This window comes from Pundamilia nyererei, unplaced genomic scaffold (genome assembly GCF_000239375.1).
Source record: "Pundamilia nyererei isolate P.nyererei 1_Seehausen unplaced genomic scaffold, PunNye1.0 scaffold00076, whole genome shotgun sequence".
Taxonomy (NCBI): Eukaryota; Metazoa; Chordata; class Actinopteri; order Cichliformes; family Cichlidae; genus Pundamilia; species Pundamilia nyererei.
Genome location: NW_005187477.1, coordinates 156,569 through 173,950, shown reverse-complemented (window position 1 = coordinate 173,950; position 17,382 = coordinate 156,569). Strand labels below are relative to the sequence as shown.

Genomic DNA, 17,382 nt, shown 5'->3' with positions numbered 1-17,382 from the left:
AAGTCTACACCGCCACGTCCTTAAAATTCAGGGAAATGAAGGACGCATTTGAGGGCCGCATTTCGAGCAGCCTTTGAATTGGGACAGCCTCCGTCGCGTCGCTGTGACATAATCGGCCTTAAAATGCGGCCTTTAAGGCTGCAGAGCCTGAATTGGGATACAGCCCCACTGCATTATCTGCAGCCCCAGCATGTGAGAACAGTGACTTTTTACTGTCCAGAGGCTCATACAGATCACCATGGAAAACGTATTAGCAAAAAAGAAAATCCTTCTTGGTTTTTCACTCTTGAAACAACAGGGAGGTGTGGACTGGCTGCTACTTAGATTCCTATTTTTCTATGCCGAGTGCTCTGTCAACCAATAACACATTTAAACAACTATTCTGTTCCTTTAAGGACCTTGCCTAACATACTAACAATCTTATATATCTTGACCAGAAATACTTCAACATGCAAACTGAATTAGTAGACATTATGTCGTTATGTTCATGTGTGTCAGCCATTTCCCCATGTGTTCCCACTTCCCTCATTATCCTCCTGTGTGTATTTAGTCCATGCGTTTTCAGTCACTCCTTGCCGGATCGTCTGCGTTTTTCCCATGCCATGTCGTGCTTTCAGATTTCCATATCACTTTGCTATGTTTAGAGTTTTTCTTGTTTGTTTTCTGTTCGCCAAGATTTTTCTTGGTTCTTGTTTCTTTTCTAGTTTACCCAGTGTAGGTCATTGTTTAGTTTTATGTTGTTTTTGTCCTTTTATTTTGTACTGTTTTGTCTGCCTAAATAAACCGCTCATCATCAGTTATGTTTGAGTTTTAGTATGTCCAGACCTGGGTCCACTCTTTGCACTCCATGCACTTTGCCTGAGCAGACTGTGACAAGGAGAGCAAGTTAAAAAAGATTTTTTCTTTCTCTCCATGACTGTTGGAAACTCATGAATGAAAGCACATGATGGCATTCCTCTGAAACAAATGGCTGTAGTTCAAAAAGTATGCATGTGTGGGCTTTGAGGCATGGCTTTTTGAAAAGCAAACACGTGTAGCTACATTTTGCAGGTAACATGATGGCTGTAGGGTGAAAATTGAGGTCACAGCGGCAGATTAAATACCAAAATTTCAGACGAGATTTTCTGCATGTCTCACTCTAACCTCACTTTAGCTTCCCAGTGTACATGAACGGGGAGAGATTTGAGAGATTTCTCTGGACAGTTTTGACCAAAACTGAAAAACTGTAAAAGGTACCGTGAAAATCTGCCTAAAGTAAGAGGAGTGACAGCAGAAAAGAGAACGAGTCTCTCCATTCAGTGTCTAATTTAAAAAATCTGAATAGAAGCGAACAGTGCATGAACGAGCCGCTTCTTTTGGGGTATGAACAGCGTATCTATGACTACTTGGTGGATGAAGAAGAAGAAATAATCTGATAAGGATGTGGAGGTTTACACAGACCGTGGACTGGCATCTTCCTAACTCTCTGTTCAGCCTAGGGTGGGGCAGGTTACATCTTCATCCTTCTACGTAGTCCCGATTATTTACATCAAGCATGGTAACACAAATTGTGTGTTTGGGCCAACAGGAGAAGGAGGTGACCATCACTATGCCTAACGGGGAAACGTCAGTGATGACGGTTCGAATCTGGAATGAAACAGTGTCCAATCTGACGCTCATGGCTCTGGGCTCCAGCGCTCCAGAGATACTGCTCTCTGTTATAGAGGTACACACACACACACACACACACAGTAACTCTGTGTATCGTTTATTGAGATGCAGATGGTAAGTAGACTTGTCTTTCCTCTCCCTGTTACAAACTTTTTGCAGGTGTGTGGTCACGAATTCAAGGCTGGCCAGTTGGGTCCAGGAACCATCGTCGGCAGTGCTGCCTTCAACATGTTTGTGATCATCGGGATCTGCGTGTGGGTGATCCCCAACGGCCAGAGCCGGAAGATCAAACATCTGCGGGTGTTCTTCATCACCGCGTTCTGGAGCATCTTCGCCTACATCTGGCTCTACCTTATCCTGTCTATCATATCGCCGGGTGTCGTGGAGGTGAGGCAGACTCAGTGTGAGAGGATGAAAGAATCAGTGAGCTCAGAGGTGCAGTGGCAACATACCAGATATTTATTCATCATTTTGGTAAATTGGTAAGTTCTCAAATGAACCATCTAACATGAAGACGTGAAGCGAAGTGATCAGGAAATGGTTTTGACACGGAGCAGTTTTTGTCTTTTGTTTTAGAGGTTGGGGAATATGTGGCGGGAGACAGGTTAATATAGTCTTCTTCCTGCTTGCTGATGGACAAACTTCTAAGCAAAGATATCTCTTATTCTTTTTTCCACACAAGTAGTGTTGTTAACTTGTGAATTCAAATGTGACCACATACTGTTGTTTCCTTATGGGCCAGGTCGCCTCACAGCAAGTAGATCCCGGGTTCAGGGCTCCTCCTTCAGAGTTACTTCAGCTGTTAAGATGATGGATGGATGGATGACTGATCTTTAACAACTATAATAGTTCTAACTTTATAATCTCCATGTGTGTTTCAGGTGTGGGAGGCCCTGGTCACCCTGCTCTTCTTCCCTGTCTGCGTCATCCTGGCTTGGATCGCTGATCGGCGCCTGCTCTTCTACAAATACATGGGCAAGCGTTACCGAGCCGACAAGCGCCATGGCATCGTTGTCGAGACTGAAGGGGATTTGACACCCAACAAAGGCGGCATGGAGATGATCATAGATGGCAAGTTCCCAGCGCGAGGGGGCGCTGTGGTTCCTGCTGAAAACTGTGGGGGCGGCACTCAGGACGGGACCACAGGCGCCACAGCCAACAACATTGGAGCGGCAGCAGGAGCCGTGGGAACAGGAGGGGGAGCCAATCTGCCCCACTCCACCAGCGCTACAGTCAATGTGGAAAGCAGCAAGGAGCTGGATGAGAGCCGCAAGGAGGTGAGACAGAGACGGGAAGAATCTTCAGAGAGCAGCATAGGAGAGCATCTGATCACAAGCACAACATCAGAATCAAACATTAGACTGTTAGTTTGAGAGATTCAGTTACACGCCAGATGATGTGTTACATAAAACTGTGTGAAAGGTCTTCCTATAAAACAGGTGAACTTCAACCATGAGATCAGCAAACCAGAGAGTCAAAACATAAATAAAAATATTTCTGAAGACAGACAGGAAAACAACAAAAACCAATGGAGCACTTGTTACTGCACATTTTAACATTGTCACTATGCAAACAAAGTTTTTCTTTCCATTCCTCAGATGCATTTCTGGTTTGTGCAGAACATCTTAGTGCTATGTGTGGAAAATCTGTGTTCAAAGTGAGGAAATGAAGAAACAAGTGTTTCATTTTCATGTAATCTTTAGAATGTAAATCCATTTGGACTCTGGGGTCATTGCATATGTGGCTTACCATATATTCATTTCATAATTGGATTTCCCACATTTTTATGTTGGTGAAAAATCTAAACCTTCTGCTGTTTTAGGACAGAATTGTAGTTCTCCAGAAGCTGATTGTGTTCATCTGGACGTCTGCCTCCATAATGACATCTCTCACCTTCTCAACAAAATCCAGGGTGTCCTGGATGTGGTGTTCAGAGCTGCCCACCAGCGGGTTGAGGATCGAAGCCAGAAACTTGGAGATGTTATAGGTGACAGAGTTGGTCATGCAGACAATCTGTCTTAAAGGTGCACCCTGTTTATGTATCTTCGGTAAACCATACAGACTTGGTGCCCAGTGAAGCTATCCCCTGGGTATAGCTTCACTGGGCTGGTTTCAGTCATTATGCAAATGTGCTGTTTATAAGATTGAAACCTGCAGTCAGCTGAGACTGAAGAAGTCACCTGGATGAGTGACGAAACGTTTCTCCCACAAAACGTTACGTCCAGATGAACACAATCAACTTTTGGAGATTTTCTTTCCTGGATGATGGAGCGTGCATCAAGACGACAGAATTGCAGAAAAATAATGGATTATTTCTCAGCAGGAGACAGAAAGATAGAGTGCTCAGTACATTTCAAACACCACCCAGTGTAAGGTTTCTGCCACAGGCCCACGCTCCTTAGTCTAAATTATATTTTTCATACTAAAATATAATTATTAAATTTACAAATCTACTGTGTTACAAAAAAGCAGAACAGAAGATTTAATTTAAGTATTTGAATATGTGCTTCATTATTTTCTGGCTTCTGGCTCAGAACACATGTAAAAAGTTTGTTATTTTGCCTCATAAATAAAAACATAACTTTTAGTTTTTTGAACAAGTTTTTAACAGATTTCTAAAGTACTTGCGTTTTCTTGTTTTTATGAAATCTCGTCTGATAAATGTGTTAAGCGCCTCAAATGCAGATAAATGTGTCTCCAGTTTAAATTTCCATTTCCTCGAGTGAAGCATGCATGCTTTGTTCTGCACTTTATAATCTCATTTTGTTAACAATCGCTGCTTTGCACCTGTCTGGAATGCAGATGACAATATGCCCATTTACATCTGCTGTGAAAAGATTAACCGCTCTTACTTTTGAGGAGTAGAACAAACTTTTTTCTTATCTGAACTGAAAATCTATCAACAGTACAAATCATAAAACCCCCTGAGGAGACCTTGTAATACTTGGCTCTATAAATATAATTTACTTGATTTAGAACTGAGGATGGAAAATGAGAAAAGCAGAGAAATGAGACTCTTGGGAAGAAACTTTATTAAAATAAAAGCTAGACAGACAGTAAGAACTGAGAGACAAACAGGTCCTCATCCACATCATTTTTCTGGCCCAATTACACCAGGCTTTAAAATATCATTCTAATATTTTAAGCTAAAATGTGCTCCAAAGTGGACTTTTTTAAAGTTGCCTTTCACAGGTACTTTCACAGTTTATCTTGGACTTGGGTGACAAGTTTGAAGATGCTGCCCATACTTACATAATTGGAGTTTTAGAAATGTAATTACATTTAGCTTTTTTACTCCTAATTTGGCTGTATGTGCGGTTCATGCTCAGATATCACAAGCTGTACTGAAATGTACGGTACTGTATTTAGTACCAGAGAAAAAGTAGCCTTAAAGTTGAGGGTTAAACGTTATTCTGCTGATAATATTGTGCTAAATGGCCTTTTAGGTAGGTTCGCACCCTGAAAGCCAGCTGAAAGTGTCGAGTGCACTCCACCCCTGCAGTTTTGCTATTTGAGTTCGCTGTGTGGGCAGAAACTTGATGTAAATGTGTGCAGAGGCAGAACGCAGCCTCAGGCTGTGGGCTTCACTTCCTCTCACTGAGGTGACCCCTTCAGGACCACTCACTCCTTTATTGATACTGAGCTATCACTTACTGTGAAACCTGGCTCCATGCATATGCAGCACATACAGGTTACACTGAAAAGGGTTATTTCTTTTTTTGCTAACAGTCGCTCTTAGAGGGAAGACAGAGCAAAGCAGACCACATATGGCCCGAGTCCCTGGATCCAGCAGGACTATTTTAATCCACATTACAAAGAATCCTTCACAAAAGTTCTGGATTCAGATCCAAAGAAATTCTAAAAGTTAATCACGCCACACCGAGTCTTGCAAATACATCCAGAACTGAAAAAATAACACATTAACAAGGAAACACGCTGTTCACTCTTGTTTGTCTACAAGGTTTTTTGTTATCTGTTTTTTGTGACTCAGTTTCATTACTTCCTTCCAGGTTCTCTCACTGGTGTTGTGCACAGCATTTTGTTCTCTTTTTTATTTAGAAAACTAATAAAGTTCCTCTTTGCATCTCTTTGAGATTCCTGATAGGCATTTGGATCCTCTCTCTACACCTGGTAGCACAGGCCAAAGGTGCTTATCAAAATCTGCAAGACTGACTTAGTCTTGCTTGTCTAATAATGTTGACAGACAGACTTATTTTCCATACCCATCATCAATGTTTTTGTCTCTTTCAGTCCTTGTAAACAAGACAAAGAAGAGCCCATCAGGGGAGTCAGACCTGCGCATTTTTACATATTTTAAGAGCAGGTTCACAGCTCCCATTAAAATGCCAGAAACAACCTGTGTTTCATGTTGTGTAGAGAAAATGAAAGAAATATTTTAAGTATTACCATATTTGTGTTTGCTTAATGGTCTATTTGTAAATCTGCAGAGTACCTGGTACAGACTGAGAGTGGGTTATGTTATATCTTTTTCAAAGTGACATGCAAAAATATATCCTAACACCAGATCAGCTTCACCTATTCTAATACAGTATGTGGTTATATTGTGAAGGCGATTAGTAGGAAGCAGGATAATAACTGCTGATTAAAACTGTAAATCATATTGTATCTGGTGGAAGTGAAACATCACCTGACTGGATATCGTTATGGAGAAAAGGCGTTATGTTAGTTTTGTTTAGTTTTGATTTGTTTACTGACCATTTCAAGTAGCACAAATGTGGGATGTTTTCTGCACCAACTCATGTGATCAAATGTAATTAGACATCAGGCCTCTTTGTGTGACTGTCTTTGGACAGCAAAGGGGTAATTTATTCCTTTAACTGATGACATTTTCTCTTTTAATGCTTGAAAGTTGTTGGAGGTTATTATTTCAAAATGTCATCGTTTTGATAGCTCAAGCTTTTAGAGAAAAGATGCAGTGATTCTGTTGTTATGAAACTGAAAAAGTATATAAGACATTTCTGCATTAGCCTTTTTTGTATTTTATATCTCTAAGACTTGATGCAATCTTGTAAAAAACTAGATGTACCTGTACTGTAGAAGTACAGAAGTTTTGACAGTTTGCTGGTCTGGAGCATTAGTTGTGTGTTAACACAATTCCTCAGTCTTCCCAGGAATTCTAAAAAAGACAGAACAGCTTAAGTTTGCAAAATTATGTCTGAGCAAAGCCCAAAATTTCTGGAACGATGTCCTTCAAACAGACGAGACCAATGTTTGGTCACTATGCACAGCAGTTCATACCAGTTGCATACCAACTATTACACGGGGTGGAGGAGTGATGATTTGGGCAGCCACAGGACCCGGAGTCGACCAGAAACTCCTCTGCATAGCAAAGTACTCTGAAGTCACAACCATCTGTCACAGCAGCAAACCTGCAACAGAATGGCTGAAAAAGAAAAGTATCAAAGTGTTGCATTGATCCAATCAAAGTCCTAAAAAAGCTGTGCATATATCTGAGACGTGTAATTTAAAAAAAAGCCTGAAAACATATAAAATATTTAGTCTTGGAGGCAGTGAGAAATTCTTTTCTTTTACGTGAGTGGAAACGTGTCTGCAGAAACTGTACGTGATGAGAATGTCTCGCTCTTCTGTCGTGTCGATTCCATCTTAAGCAGATTTGTGTCCTCTCATCTTTCCTCCAGGTGATTCGTATCTTGAAGGAGTTGAAGCAGAAATATCCTGATAAAGAGCTGGACCAGCTGGTGGAGCTGGCCAACTACTACGCCTTGCTGCACCAGCAGAAGAGCCGAGCTTTTTACCGCATTCAGGTAACACACGCACACACACACACACACACACACACACACACACACACACACACACACACACACACACACACACACACACACACTGTCTCTCTCTCTTAGGCCCTGAGGTAAACACACAAGGTTGTCCAGAACTGTGGGAACGCATAAAGTAGTTCAAGGGCTTCTAAAAATAATTCTGTACTCTTTGTTTCCTTTAACCCCTCATCCTCCTCTTCCTCTCCCTGAAGGCGACTCGTATGATGATCGGAGCTGGAAACGTCCTGAAGAAGCATGCAGCGGACCACGCGCGGCGCACAGCCGTAGCTGACGAGGAGGCCCCAGAAGACGACGACATGGCTGTGTGCAGCCGCATCTCATTTGAGAGTCCTCACAGTCAGTGCATGGAGAACTGCGGCGTCCTGATGCTGGCTGTGGCGTGTCAAGGTAGCGAAATGAATTACGCATAAGCTTATAATGAGTCCACATAAATAAGACAAGAGGCTGAGAGCTGCTGTGGTAATAAAGCATAAAATCTTTCTGTTCTACAAATCAGTGCAACATTTGATCTAAACTTTTTCTGTCTTGGATCCGACCCGTGGTCAGTTTCCTCCACTGAACCTAAAGGAAGACATTTAATTACTTGTAAAAGTACTTATAAAAGAAGCACTTTAAAGAGAGCCTGCAGTAACCCGTGCTTAAACAGAATTTCTTTTTTTAACACAGCAGTTTGAAAAAATTTCACGTAGCTTGTTTTGAGGAATCCCAAGAAAAGGTTTTTGGGGGGTTTTGGAGTGATTGTCAATGACCAGCTACCACATTTTGACCCATCCATGTGGTCACAGTACGAAAGCAATTTTTTCACACAGCTTTATTAAGTATGTCAGAGTTTCTGATATATATGCCTGATTCTAAGGCGCCTAGATGGGAGGCACTGATTGATGGACAGCTATACATAATACAGCTGAATAGGATTCCCCCCTCCCACACACACACACACACACACACACACACACACACACACACACACACACACACACACACACACACACACACACACACACATTCAGGAGTCAAAAATCCAGATGCATACATTTCAGCCTGTAGATTCATGACTATTTCCTTCAAATTCTTAAATTTGTTTGTTCATGTTTCCTTTTTAAAATCTCACTCATTAGACCTTTGTGCACCTTATGTACAAAGCTCTGGTTTCCACCTCCAGTTTTAGTCATGAATAGATTTAGACACTCCAAGACAATCACTAGCATGTAAAAGGAAGTCTAAATTCATCCACATTTAAAATAGAGTCCCTCTTTAGATACGTTGAATAAATGTATTTCAGTTAAATTCAGTTCAGTTTTATTCATATGTATTTATTTATTTATATTGCTCCAAATCTCAACAACAGTTGGCTCAAAGCGCTTTGGCTTCAGTTCTGAAATCATAAGGAAAACAAAATCTGCTGGTGAAAAACACGAGCAACATAAATGCAAAAGTAACTGAGAGTCAGCTTATCTTCCTATATAGGTTTTGTAAGAGTGTGAACATCACAGTACAGATAGATACAGCTCACAGAAATAATATTGTGTAATATATCCAGTGTAACTGTGTTTTATTTCTGTTGTTTAGGTGGTCTGGGAGAGAACACTTTCTATGTGGACTACAGAACAGAAGATGGTTCAGCCAACGCTGGATCAGATTACGAATACACCGAAGGAACGCTGGTGTTCAAGCCTGGAGAGACTTGCAAAGAGATCAAGGTGAGTTCAGGGAAGACTGCGAAGAGAAGATAACCTGCCATTTAAAAAACATCCTTTTATTAAAAACAAAGAAACACAAGGTTAACCGTATACAAAAAATCACAGGAACACAACAACAGTGACTCAGGTGGGGCGTATACTTTGTTGGGGACGTGGACAGCTGCTGACAGTACGGATGAGTAGCTGTTCCTTTTATATAAGCTCAGGCCAGTTTACACAATCACAAAATACTACAGGGAGTCTTGTCCTCACCATCTGATGTTAAAAGTTACATCACTCAGACCCCAGCTGACCCTGGCATGGATCTTATGGATGCAGAAACTGTAGCAGGCCTTTCAGCGGTTATCAGTGTTGCTCGCAGCATTAGTGTCGCTGGGTTTGAAGTCAGGCTGAGCATTTCCATGTGGAGTTTGCATGTTCTCCCTGTACAGGTTTTGGTATGTTAATGTTGGCCATTTGGATCCAAGACGCTCAAGAGTTTTGCTTTCTGAGAGGCAGAAATACAAGTACAGGGAAACAAGACACGGCTGAAGCTTGAACGTGGAAGCAGTCTTATAAATCTTAAACTCTGAAAGGGACAAAGCAAAAACTTCATAATAAAACAGGAAGTAAAAAGAGCGAGTGAACACAGACAGAGGGAGGCTCAGACACTGATGCACAGAAGAAACAGTGAAAAGTGTTAGAAGCACAAAGGAGGAACAAAAAGAGAAGTGAGGACACAGCAGTGACCACGACACAGACACAGTTTAAGAGTACTCTCTTCCTTCATCGTGCCAGATGGAAGATGAGTTTGACAATAAGGGAACTTCAGTGTTAAAGATTTATTGAAGGTTTTTTTGGAGACAAGTTGAATCTTTAATGACCCCTGTGGGAAACTGTATAGCTGATTATATGAATTATGAAATATACCTGTCAGTTCATCCCAAAAGCTTTGAGCTCCAAGTTAATGAAGAGATTTCTAATTCAGCTGATTTTCTAATTAGGACCTACACACGGTAAGTCACCAGCTTTGGTGCAGGAGGAGCTCTGGACTGAGAGTTTTACTTTATAAAAATGCACAAACACTCTGCGGGCTTCCTCCACAGTGACTGTGAAATCTGGGAAGATTTCCAAGGAGATCAAAGTGAGGAGAAAGAGGTGGGAGAGGGATGAGGAGATACATAATGAGAGTCCCGGGAGGAGAGACAGACAAAGGCTCTGGAAAAACAGAAGCCCGGGTTCGCGGCTGGGAGGGAAAAATACTGTTGCTTCCAGTCAGACTACTACTGCTCATTCTGCTGCTTCTACATGTGGGTTATGTTTGTTCCCACTAACATGAATGTAAAGCAGAAAGTCACGGGTTTGCTGAGAATCTATGAGCAGCTGAAATTCTAAACATAAAATCAAAGTATTAGAAAAAATAGAGATGATATTGAAGCCTGTGGCAATTCTGTAATCCCAAAGATGGCAGTTATCACTCACCTCTCACGTAAACCAGTCGTGTTGGTTCACTGCTAAGTTATCTATTAACTAAGACTAGCAAGTTTGTTTAACAAGCTGCTTCTGGACATTTTAAAGCTCCGTCACAACGACACAGATGCCTTTTAATTAGTGCTAATCTAAATAAAATACTTTGACTCTCAGAACCCGATACAGAGACTTCTCTGATTGACTCTTTCTCACTGCACGGCATATTATTTGTTAGCACATTTCACCGATGCACAAAGAGCACAAACACGATGGAGACGTCCAATTCAGCCCCTCAAATTAGTGGAAGTGAAGCCAAGCAGGCAGTAATGAGCTGATACTGCCTGTGCCGGTCTGAGCACTCATGTCCCCCTGACCTAAAGCTTTAAAAAATCCAGATGTTTGAGTTATGTGTAAAAAAACGTCACACTTAAGTGAGGAGGAACTGTGGGATTTTGGTGCTTCTACGCTGGATCACCATTTTCAGCCCAACCTTTAAAACTTCTGAAGAAAAGTCGACAAGCAGATGTCAGACACAGTTTCTGTATCTTGGTAACCACTGAAATTAAAATGTCAGTCAGTCTCTTCCTGTTCATTTAATCAAGGGCTCACAATAACTAACAGAGCTTGCTGCTTCTTGCTTTTACTCACATTTAGAGATGAAACCCTTTTTCAAGCTTGGTTTTTGTGTTTTTCTAACTCATTACTTTTTCATTAAAGATCTGCGTTTTATTTTAAGATTCCAGTACCTTTGTGATTAAGTGAACGTGTTTGTACTGCCTCCTTCTCAACCTTCAAAAACTGCCTGCTGCTTCCAATAATTCAGCACTATTACTGTAAAAAACTGTTTTTAGTTTAGTTTTCGATGATCAGTGAAGTGAAGTGCTTCAGAGTTCCCCATCTTTTACTACAAATGTCAAAACCTTTGAATTTGGGATCAAATAACACAATAAAGATGTTTTTCTTAATGTGAAACCAAGAATATTATCTCTAAAGTGCTGCATGCTGTCTGCATTAAAAGGAGACATGGTAAGCCGGCTAATCCGTGCTTGGATTCAAAATGTGATGGGAGATCAGAAGGAAGTGGGGATGAGTGGAGGGTGGTGCAATAGCCTAAAGAGCCACATTAAATAAGAAGAAGTGTGGACATCTGAAAAACTGGCTGCATAAATTGGCCCCTCCACCACGAGTGAGCGGATGGCCAGATGTGGAGTAACTATATTACAAAGGTCGGTGTCATCCTTTTCACCAGCACCGATTTCATCGAACGCCGTTCCAGTTAGAAACGAGCAGCAGGGAAACCAATTAAACTTGAATACTTCAGCTCTCTGCCAGAGCTCCACTTTCTCTGTCGCATTAGTTCCACTGTGTGACGGTCACCGCAGCCTTCACAGGCTCTGACTATACGAGAGAGATCAATCTGACAGAGCCAATAACAGGTCTCATTGTCAGCACTCTTTGTTGTAATGAAGAGTCATAATTGTTGTGTCAAAAAAAAGGAGACAATTAGCAGTTCTGAAAACGTGTCTCCTCTTCTCAGCACAGTTTATTCCAGTCAAATAAATGCAGCTGATCATTACTTTGTCTGATTACTTAAGGCACAAAATTTCATTTGATCAATTTTTAATCTGCATTATTTGCAGACCAGGCGCTATGCTTGTGGCCTCACACAGAGCCACGCACAAAGTTTCCTTCTTCAGCATAATGAAGATTAAATTAACTGTCACTTCATATTTGCTGATTGAATGAAGGTCTGTGCTGTATCTGAAGTAGGCAAATCGGCCCCATTAGTAACAGAGATGAGACATTCAATTATAAAACACAGCTTTGTATTAGAAACGACACAGGAGAGTTACTGTTGTCTGAATCCAATAAACACTCTGGGTAGTCTTTCATTGGTGACTGAGTTGTAGTTTAATGATAATGATCGGCATCATTTCTTTGCACTTTTGTTGGTAATAAATACGATTTTCAAGAACTTTGGTTTTCTGGTGTTTTAGCAGTTAGCACAGGAAACACTCAAGACAAGAGACAGCAATGCCTGTGCTATAAGCGATGGTTATTCTAGGAAACTAAATCTAAACCAAAACTAAAACATCAAATAATATTGTAAGAGTGCTGAGAGCTATAGAGCAGAGTTTAACTCCACCCCAGACCATTCACCCGCTCTCCATCCTCCTTTCCTGTCTGCTCTGCTGTTCTGTAATGAAAATAATAAAAGCCCAAATAAATCTTTAAAAAAATATTGTTTGTTCTCTAAACTAACTAAAATCAGATAAAAATGCGTGTTTAGTTTTAGTGTTTGACAGACTGATTGCATTGTTATCAGAGCCAGCCTGATGAGGTTTTGCTACTTTTATCATTTTAGAGTTAAACGGAAGGGGTCCAACCAGCATGCAGCCTGCTGTAACCCATAATTTCCTTTGGGATCAATAAGGTATTCTGATTCTGATATTCATTTAATGAATCAGTGTGTAAAACTCCCTGAAGCCGATGTCTTCAAATATTTAATTGTGTCCAAACTGTCTAAAAACAACATGAAAGGATTATTTAAGTTGAAGACTAGTTTAACAAATGCCTTAAAAACAATGTTTTTGTAAGTCCACGTTCTACAGATTTACAGTTTATTATGTAATTTGTCAGCACATAAAAAGTGTACTGGTTGTACTCTTGGCGCTACGAGGGAACAGTATAAAAACAACTGTCACAACAAAGAGAAATCCATTTAAAATCAGACTAATTGAATTCTTATTACTTTAATGCAATTCAGTTTTATTTATATAGCATCAAAAAAACCACAACAGTTGCCTGATGGTGCTTTATATTGTGAAGTAAAGACCCTACAATAATATAAAGAAAACAGAGAAGACCCCAACATGGTTCTTGGGTCTCTGACATCATGTTTCAAACCTCAGGTAAAGAATTTGATTTGTATGTTTTTGATTCTTGTCTTAAATTTAGACTTTTAAGTAAATTTCAACCATTTCTTTCTATTAATGAGCTTACAAACATAATTCTGCAGTTTGTTATATTTTGGACTGAGCAAAACTAATAGCATGATCATATTTCAACTATTCTTAAATAGTTGAATTTGCTGATGTATGACGGTGATGTATAGGATCAATTATAAAAACATTATTTCTCATACAAGTACTTGCAGGGGTTTAATCCACGTTACCTATCAGATCCATGCTTCTCTCTCGGGTCCATTGATCAGCAGTTTTCAGCTATTCTTAATTCCCAGTTGGCTCTTACAGCCGAATGGTTGTTCTCAGTTAATGCTCCAGAACTCTGCAATAGCCTCCCACGTCAGATTAGGTCAATTAACTCACTAACTTCACCTCTTCTCACAGACCTCTTCACTTTCAGACTAGCTCTAATTCACAGTGTCATTTACCCCCACTGCTTGATGGTTTTACTGGTTGTACAGTACGTTGGCCAACATTTATTGTGTTTTAATGGGTTATAGAAACAAACGGACTTTGGTGGTTGGGCAATAGATCCTAAAATTTATACAATATTTCAAAAAAAATTGACGGTGTCAACATTGCTGATATTTTATTGACGCTTCCAGGCATCAGTAAATGAATTATACATCCTTATTTTCTAATGAACCATACAACACTGCACAGTACTGTCACATTATACAATTGAAAGATACTTTCTACCTACGGAGGAGTTTAAGTTACTTAAACGGCTTTTTACTTTTGCTGCTTGTATCTCCTCCTCGTTCTACTCAGTGGTGTGTTTTTGCTTCAAGTGGTGAAACACCTTTGTAGTTTCCAGCTTTAGCAGGAAGAAATGCATAATTTGAAAAGTACTGGGCTTTGTTGGAGCTTGTTGAAGTAACTCTTTCTTCAGGCACTAAATTGTCATCAGACGTGACTCTCTCTCTCTCTCCCTTGTCTCCTTATTGTGTGCACTATGGGATGTAAAAACAACAAATCATGAGTGATGCCGTATGACAGAGTGCAATAAAAGATAACTCTTTATTGTCATTGCACAGTCATACATAGTACAATAGTACAATGAAATTGGAAAACTGTCCTACGTCGGCACTACATATAACACAACACGACACGATACGACACATCGCAACGCAACACAAACAACACAACACAGTATAATAACTTAGTAATAAAAAAGAAGAACAAGTGTATTTGTATTGCACAGTTATTATTGCACATTAATTATTGTTGCACCTTGTTATAAATATAAATATTATTATTAGTTCTGTTTTTACCGTTGTTAACCCCCCCCCCAAAAAAAAAGTCCAGGGAGGTACCCAGTCAGGTCAGTTATTTGCATTGATCAGGGCTATCACCCTGTTGTAAAACTGTCCTTGAGTCTGTTTGTTCGGGACCTCAGCAGCCTGAACCTCCTGCCAGATGGCAGCAGCCTAAACACCCGGTGTCCTGGGTGTGTACCGGCCATATTGATGACCCTCTGGAGTGCCTTTCTGTGTGCTGTGGTGCAGCTGGAGAACCACACACAACATGAGTAACTAGAGTAAAAAATAAAAGCAACAGATTTAAAAAAACAAACAAAACATAAAAGGTGTACCTACAGAGCATGATTCCACGATTATTAATTGCTAATTAATTAATAAGTGCTCTGAAATAAGTTTCGGAAGAATGATGTAACAAATAATAAGCCGTGCTGTGAGAAAGAGTCCATCAAAGAAATCTGTGCTTCGACTTTGGAGAGTAGCACTAATTAAAAGGTGTCTGTGTCTTTGTGATGAGCTTTACAAATTAATGCAAATGATCATTTTTTCAGTGACTTCTGTATTTGCCTTCATGTGCATTCGTTTGAACTAGTGCTGTCTCATTAAAATCAGGTTAACGTCATGACCGCATTAACGCGGCAAATCTCCGTTGGCGAGTTAACGCAGATCGCCCTGCGCGTGGGGCTGCACGACGCCAACGCGTTAGTGCGGTTAGCTCGTTAACACGTTAGCGTCGTACAGCACCACGCACAGGGGCGATCTGCGTTAACTCGCCAACGGAGATTTGCCGCGTTAATGCGGTCATGACGTTAACCTGATTTTAGCGAAATTAACGCTGACAGCACTAGTTTTTTGTATTTTGTCTAAACAGTGGCATGAATCAAATTTAATAGGGATTTTTTTATCTACATTTTTGCAAAAGCAGTGCTGACAGAGAGGGGATATAATAATATAAACAGAACTCTTTATGGGTTATAGTGAAGCTCCACGTCTCCCGGATATTTCGTATTTTCTAAGTGTTTATTTCTCTTGCAAGAAAAAGTCACATTTATACACTTCCATCTGTGGCAGGCTTGGCTGGACACGCAGACCTGATCTGATTTGGGAATCCCCACCTGCCACCTGCTAATGTGCAGTGACATGATTGGATAGAGTTGACTACAGAACCAGCAGCTGAGGGAAAAGACTGGCTCTTGATATTCACCTCAGCCATCCAGATACAACAACACTGCGCTTAAGCATCCTGAGCAGGGTTCAGTTTAAATTCAGCGCATGTAGCATGACTGCATTCCACATAATACTGGGATCGTTGTTGAAGTGGCCTTCTAGGATAGAGACATTTTCACTCTTTGACCATATAATTCCACCTCAGAGCTCTCCGAAGCTTCTTATTATTCACTAATAGGATTCTGCTCAGGAATCACATGTTATGTCCAAATTTGAATAATTAATAATTACACATGAAGGACACTGAACGGAGACGTTTCTTTTATTCTGTCTTCTGGTCTCACTGAGCTTTGCTCTAAAATCCAAGACACAAAAACTGACCAGGAATTATTAATCACTACAGGAATCTCACTCACACTCACCTGTTTGGAGCTAAAGTTTCACGCTGTTCTCTGGTATCTTCTGTTTCTAGATTGGCATAATCGATGATGACATATTTGAAGAGGACGAGCACTTCTTTGTCCGCCTGTTGAATTTGCGTGTTGGTGATGCAGAGGGGATGTTTGAAAGCGACGAAGTGGGTGCCGCACCCAAAGCTCGCTTAGTTGAGCCCCTGGTGGCCACGGTGACTATCCTGGATGACGACCATGCTGGCATCTTCACGTTTAGCGAACGAATGGTACGCGTGAGTGAGAGCGTGGGCACAATGGAGTTGACGGTGGTGCGCAACTCAGGCGCCCGTGGCACAGTCATCCTGCCGTACCACACCGAGTCAGGCACCGCCAAGGCTGGAGAAGACTTCGAGGAAGCCCGAGGAGAGCTGGAGTTCACCAACGACCAGACCAGGTGAGTCAGGATGACATCATGCTGCTCTTCTTCTGGTTCTTGACATGTAAGTAATAGGGAGGAGAAAGCTTTTCACAATTTGTATAGGAACATTTGAGTGGACACATCTAACACGACCAATGAAACTCTTATGCTTTTATTTTGAAAATCAACCATCTTGTGACCAAGACTCTGACCAGGACACTGTTGTGCTGATCTTCAGTATCACTCAGCAGCTTTCGACCGTCATCTTTTAGACTCTAATGTCATCATCTTGGACTCCAGCTGGTAATGATAGTCCTTGTCCTGCTGCTGGGCAGCTCTTACCACACAAGAAGCAGGTGAGGAACCGCCTCATGTGGCGCTACGCAGAGCAGAACAAGGACTACCAGCTCCAGAAGTTCATCCAGGCTACAAGAAACATACTAAACCAGCAGCTGATTAGGCTGCTGTCATTAACTTTCCACAACCTCCTCGTCAATGAAGATGCAGATGAAAATCTTAAACGCTGTATTGTTCATTGTTTGTCCCTTTATCCATGTGA

General features: G+C 41.0%; 1 protein-coding gene across 1 annotated transcript in view; it reads left to right on the top strand.

The window, feature by feature from the left end:
• slc8a2b (solute carrier family 8 member 2b) overlaps positions 1-17,382 on the top strand; it is a 199,495-nt gene that overhangs the window by 156,953 nt on the left and 25,160 nt on the right. The window contains exons 7-13 of the mRNA XM_005737423.2: positions 1,568-1,705; positions 1,810-2,037; positions 2,532-2,927; positions 7,311-7,436; positions 7,664-7,859; positions 9,042-9,172; positions 16,486-16,859. Coding sequence (XP_005737480.1) covers positions 1,568-1,705; positions 1,810-2,037; positions 2,532-2,927; positions 7,311-7,436; positions 7,664-7,859; positions 9,042-9,172; positions 16,486-16,859 — 1,589 coding nt within the window. The remainder of the gene's footprint in view (positions 1-1,567; positions 1,706-1,809; positions 2,038-2,531; positions 2,928-7,310; positions 7,437-7,663; positions 7,860-9,041; positions 9,173-16,485; positions 16,860-17,382) is intronic.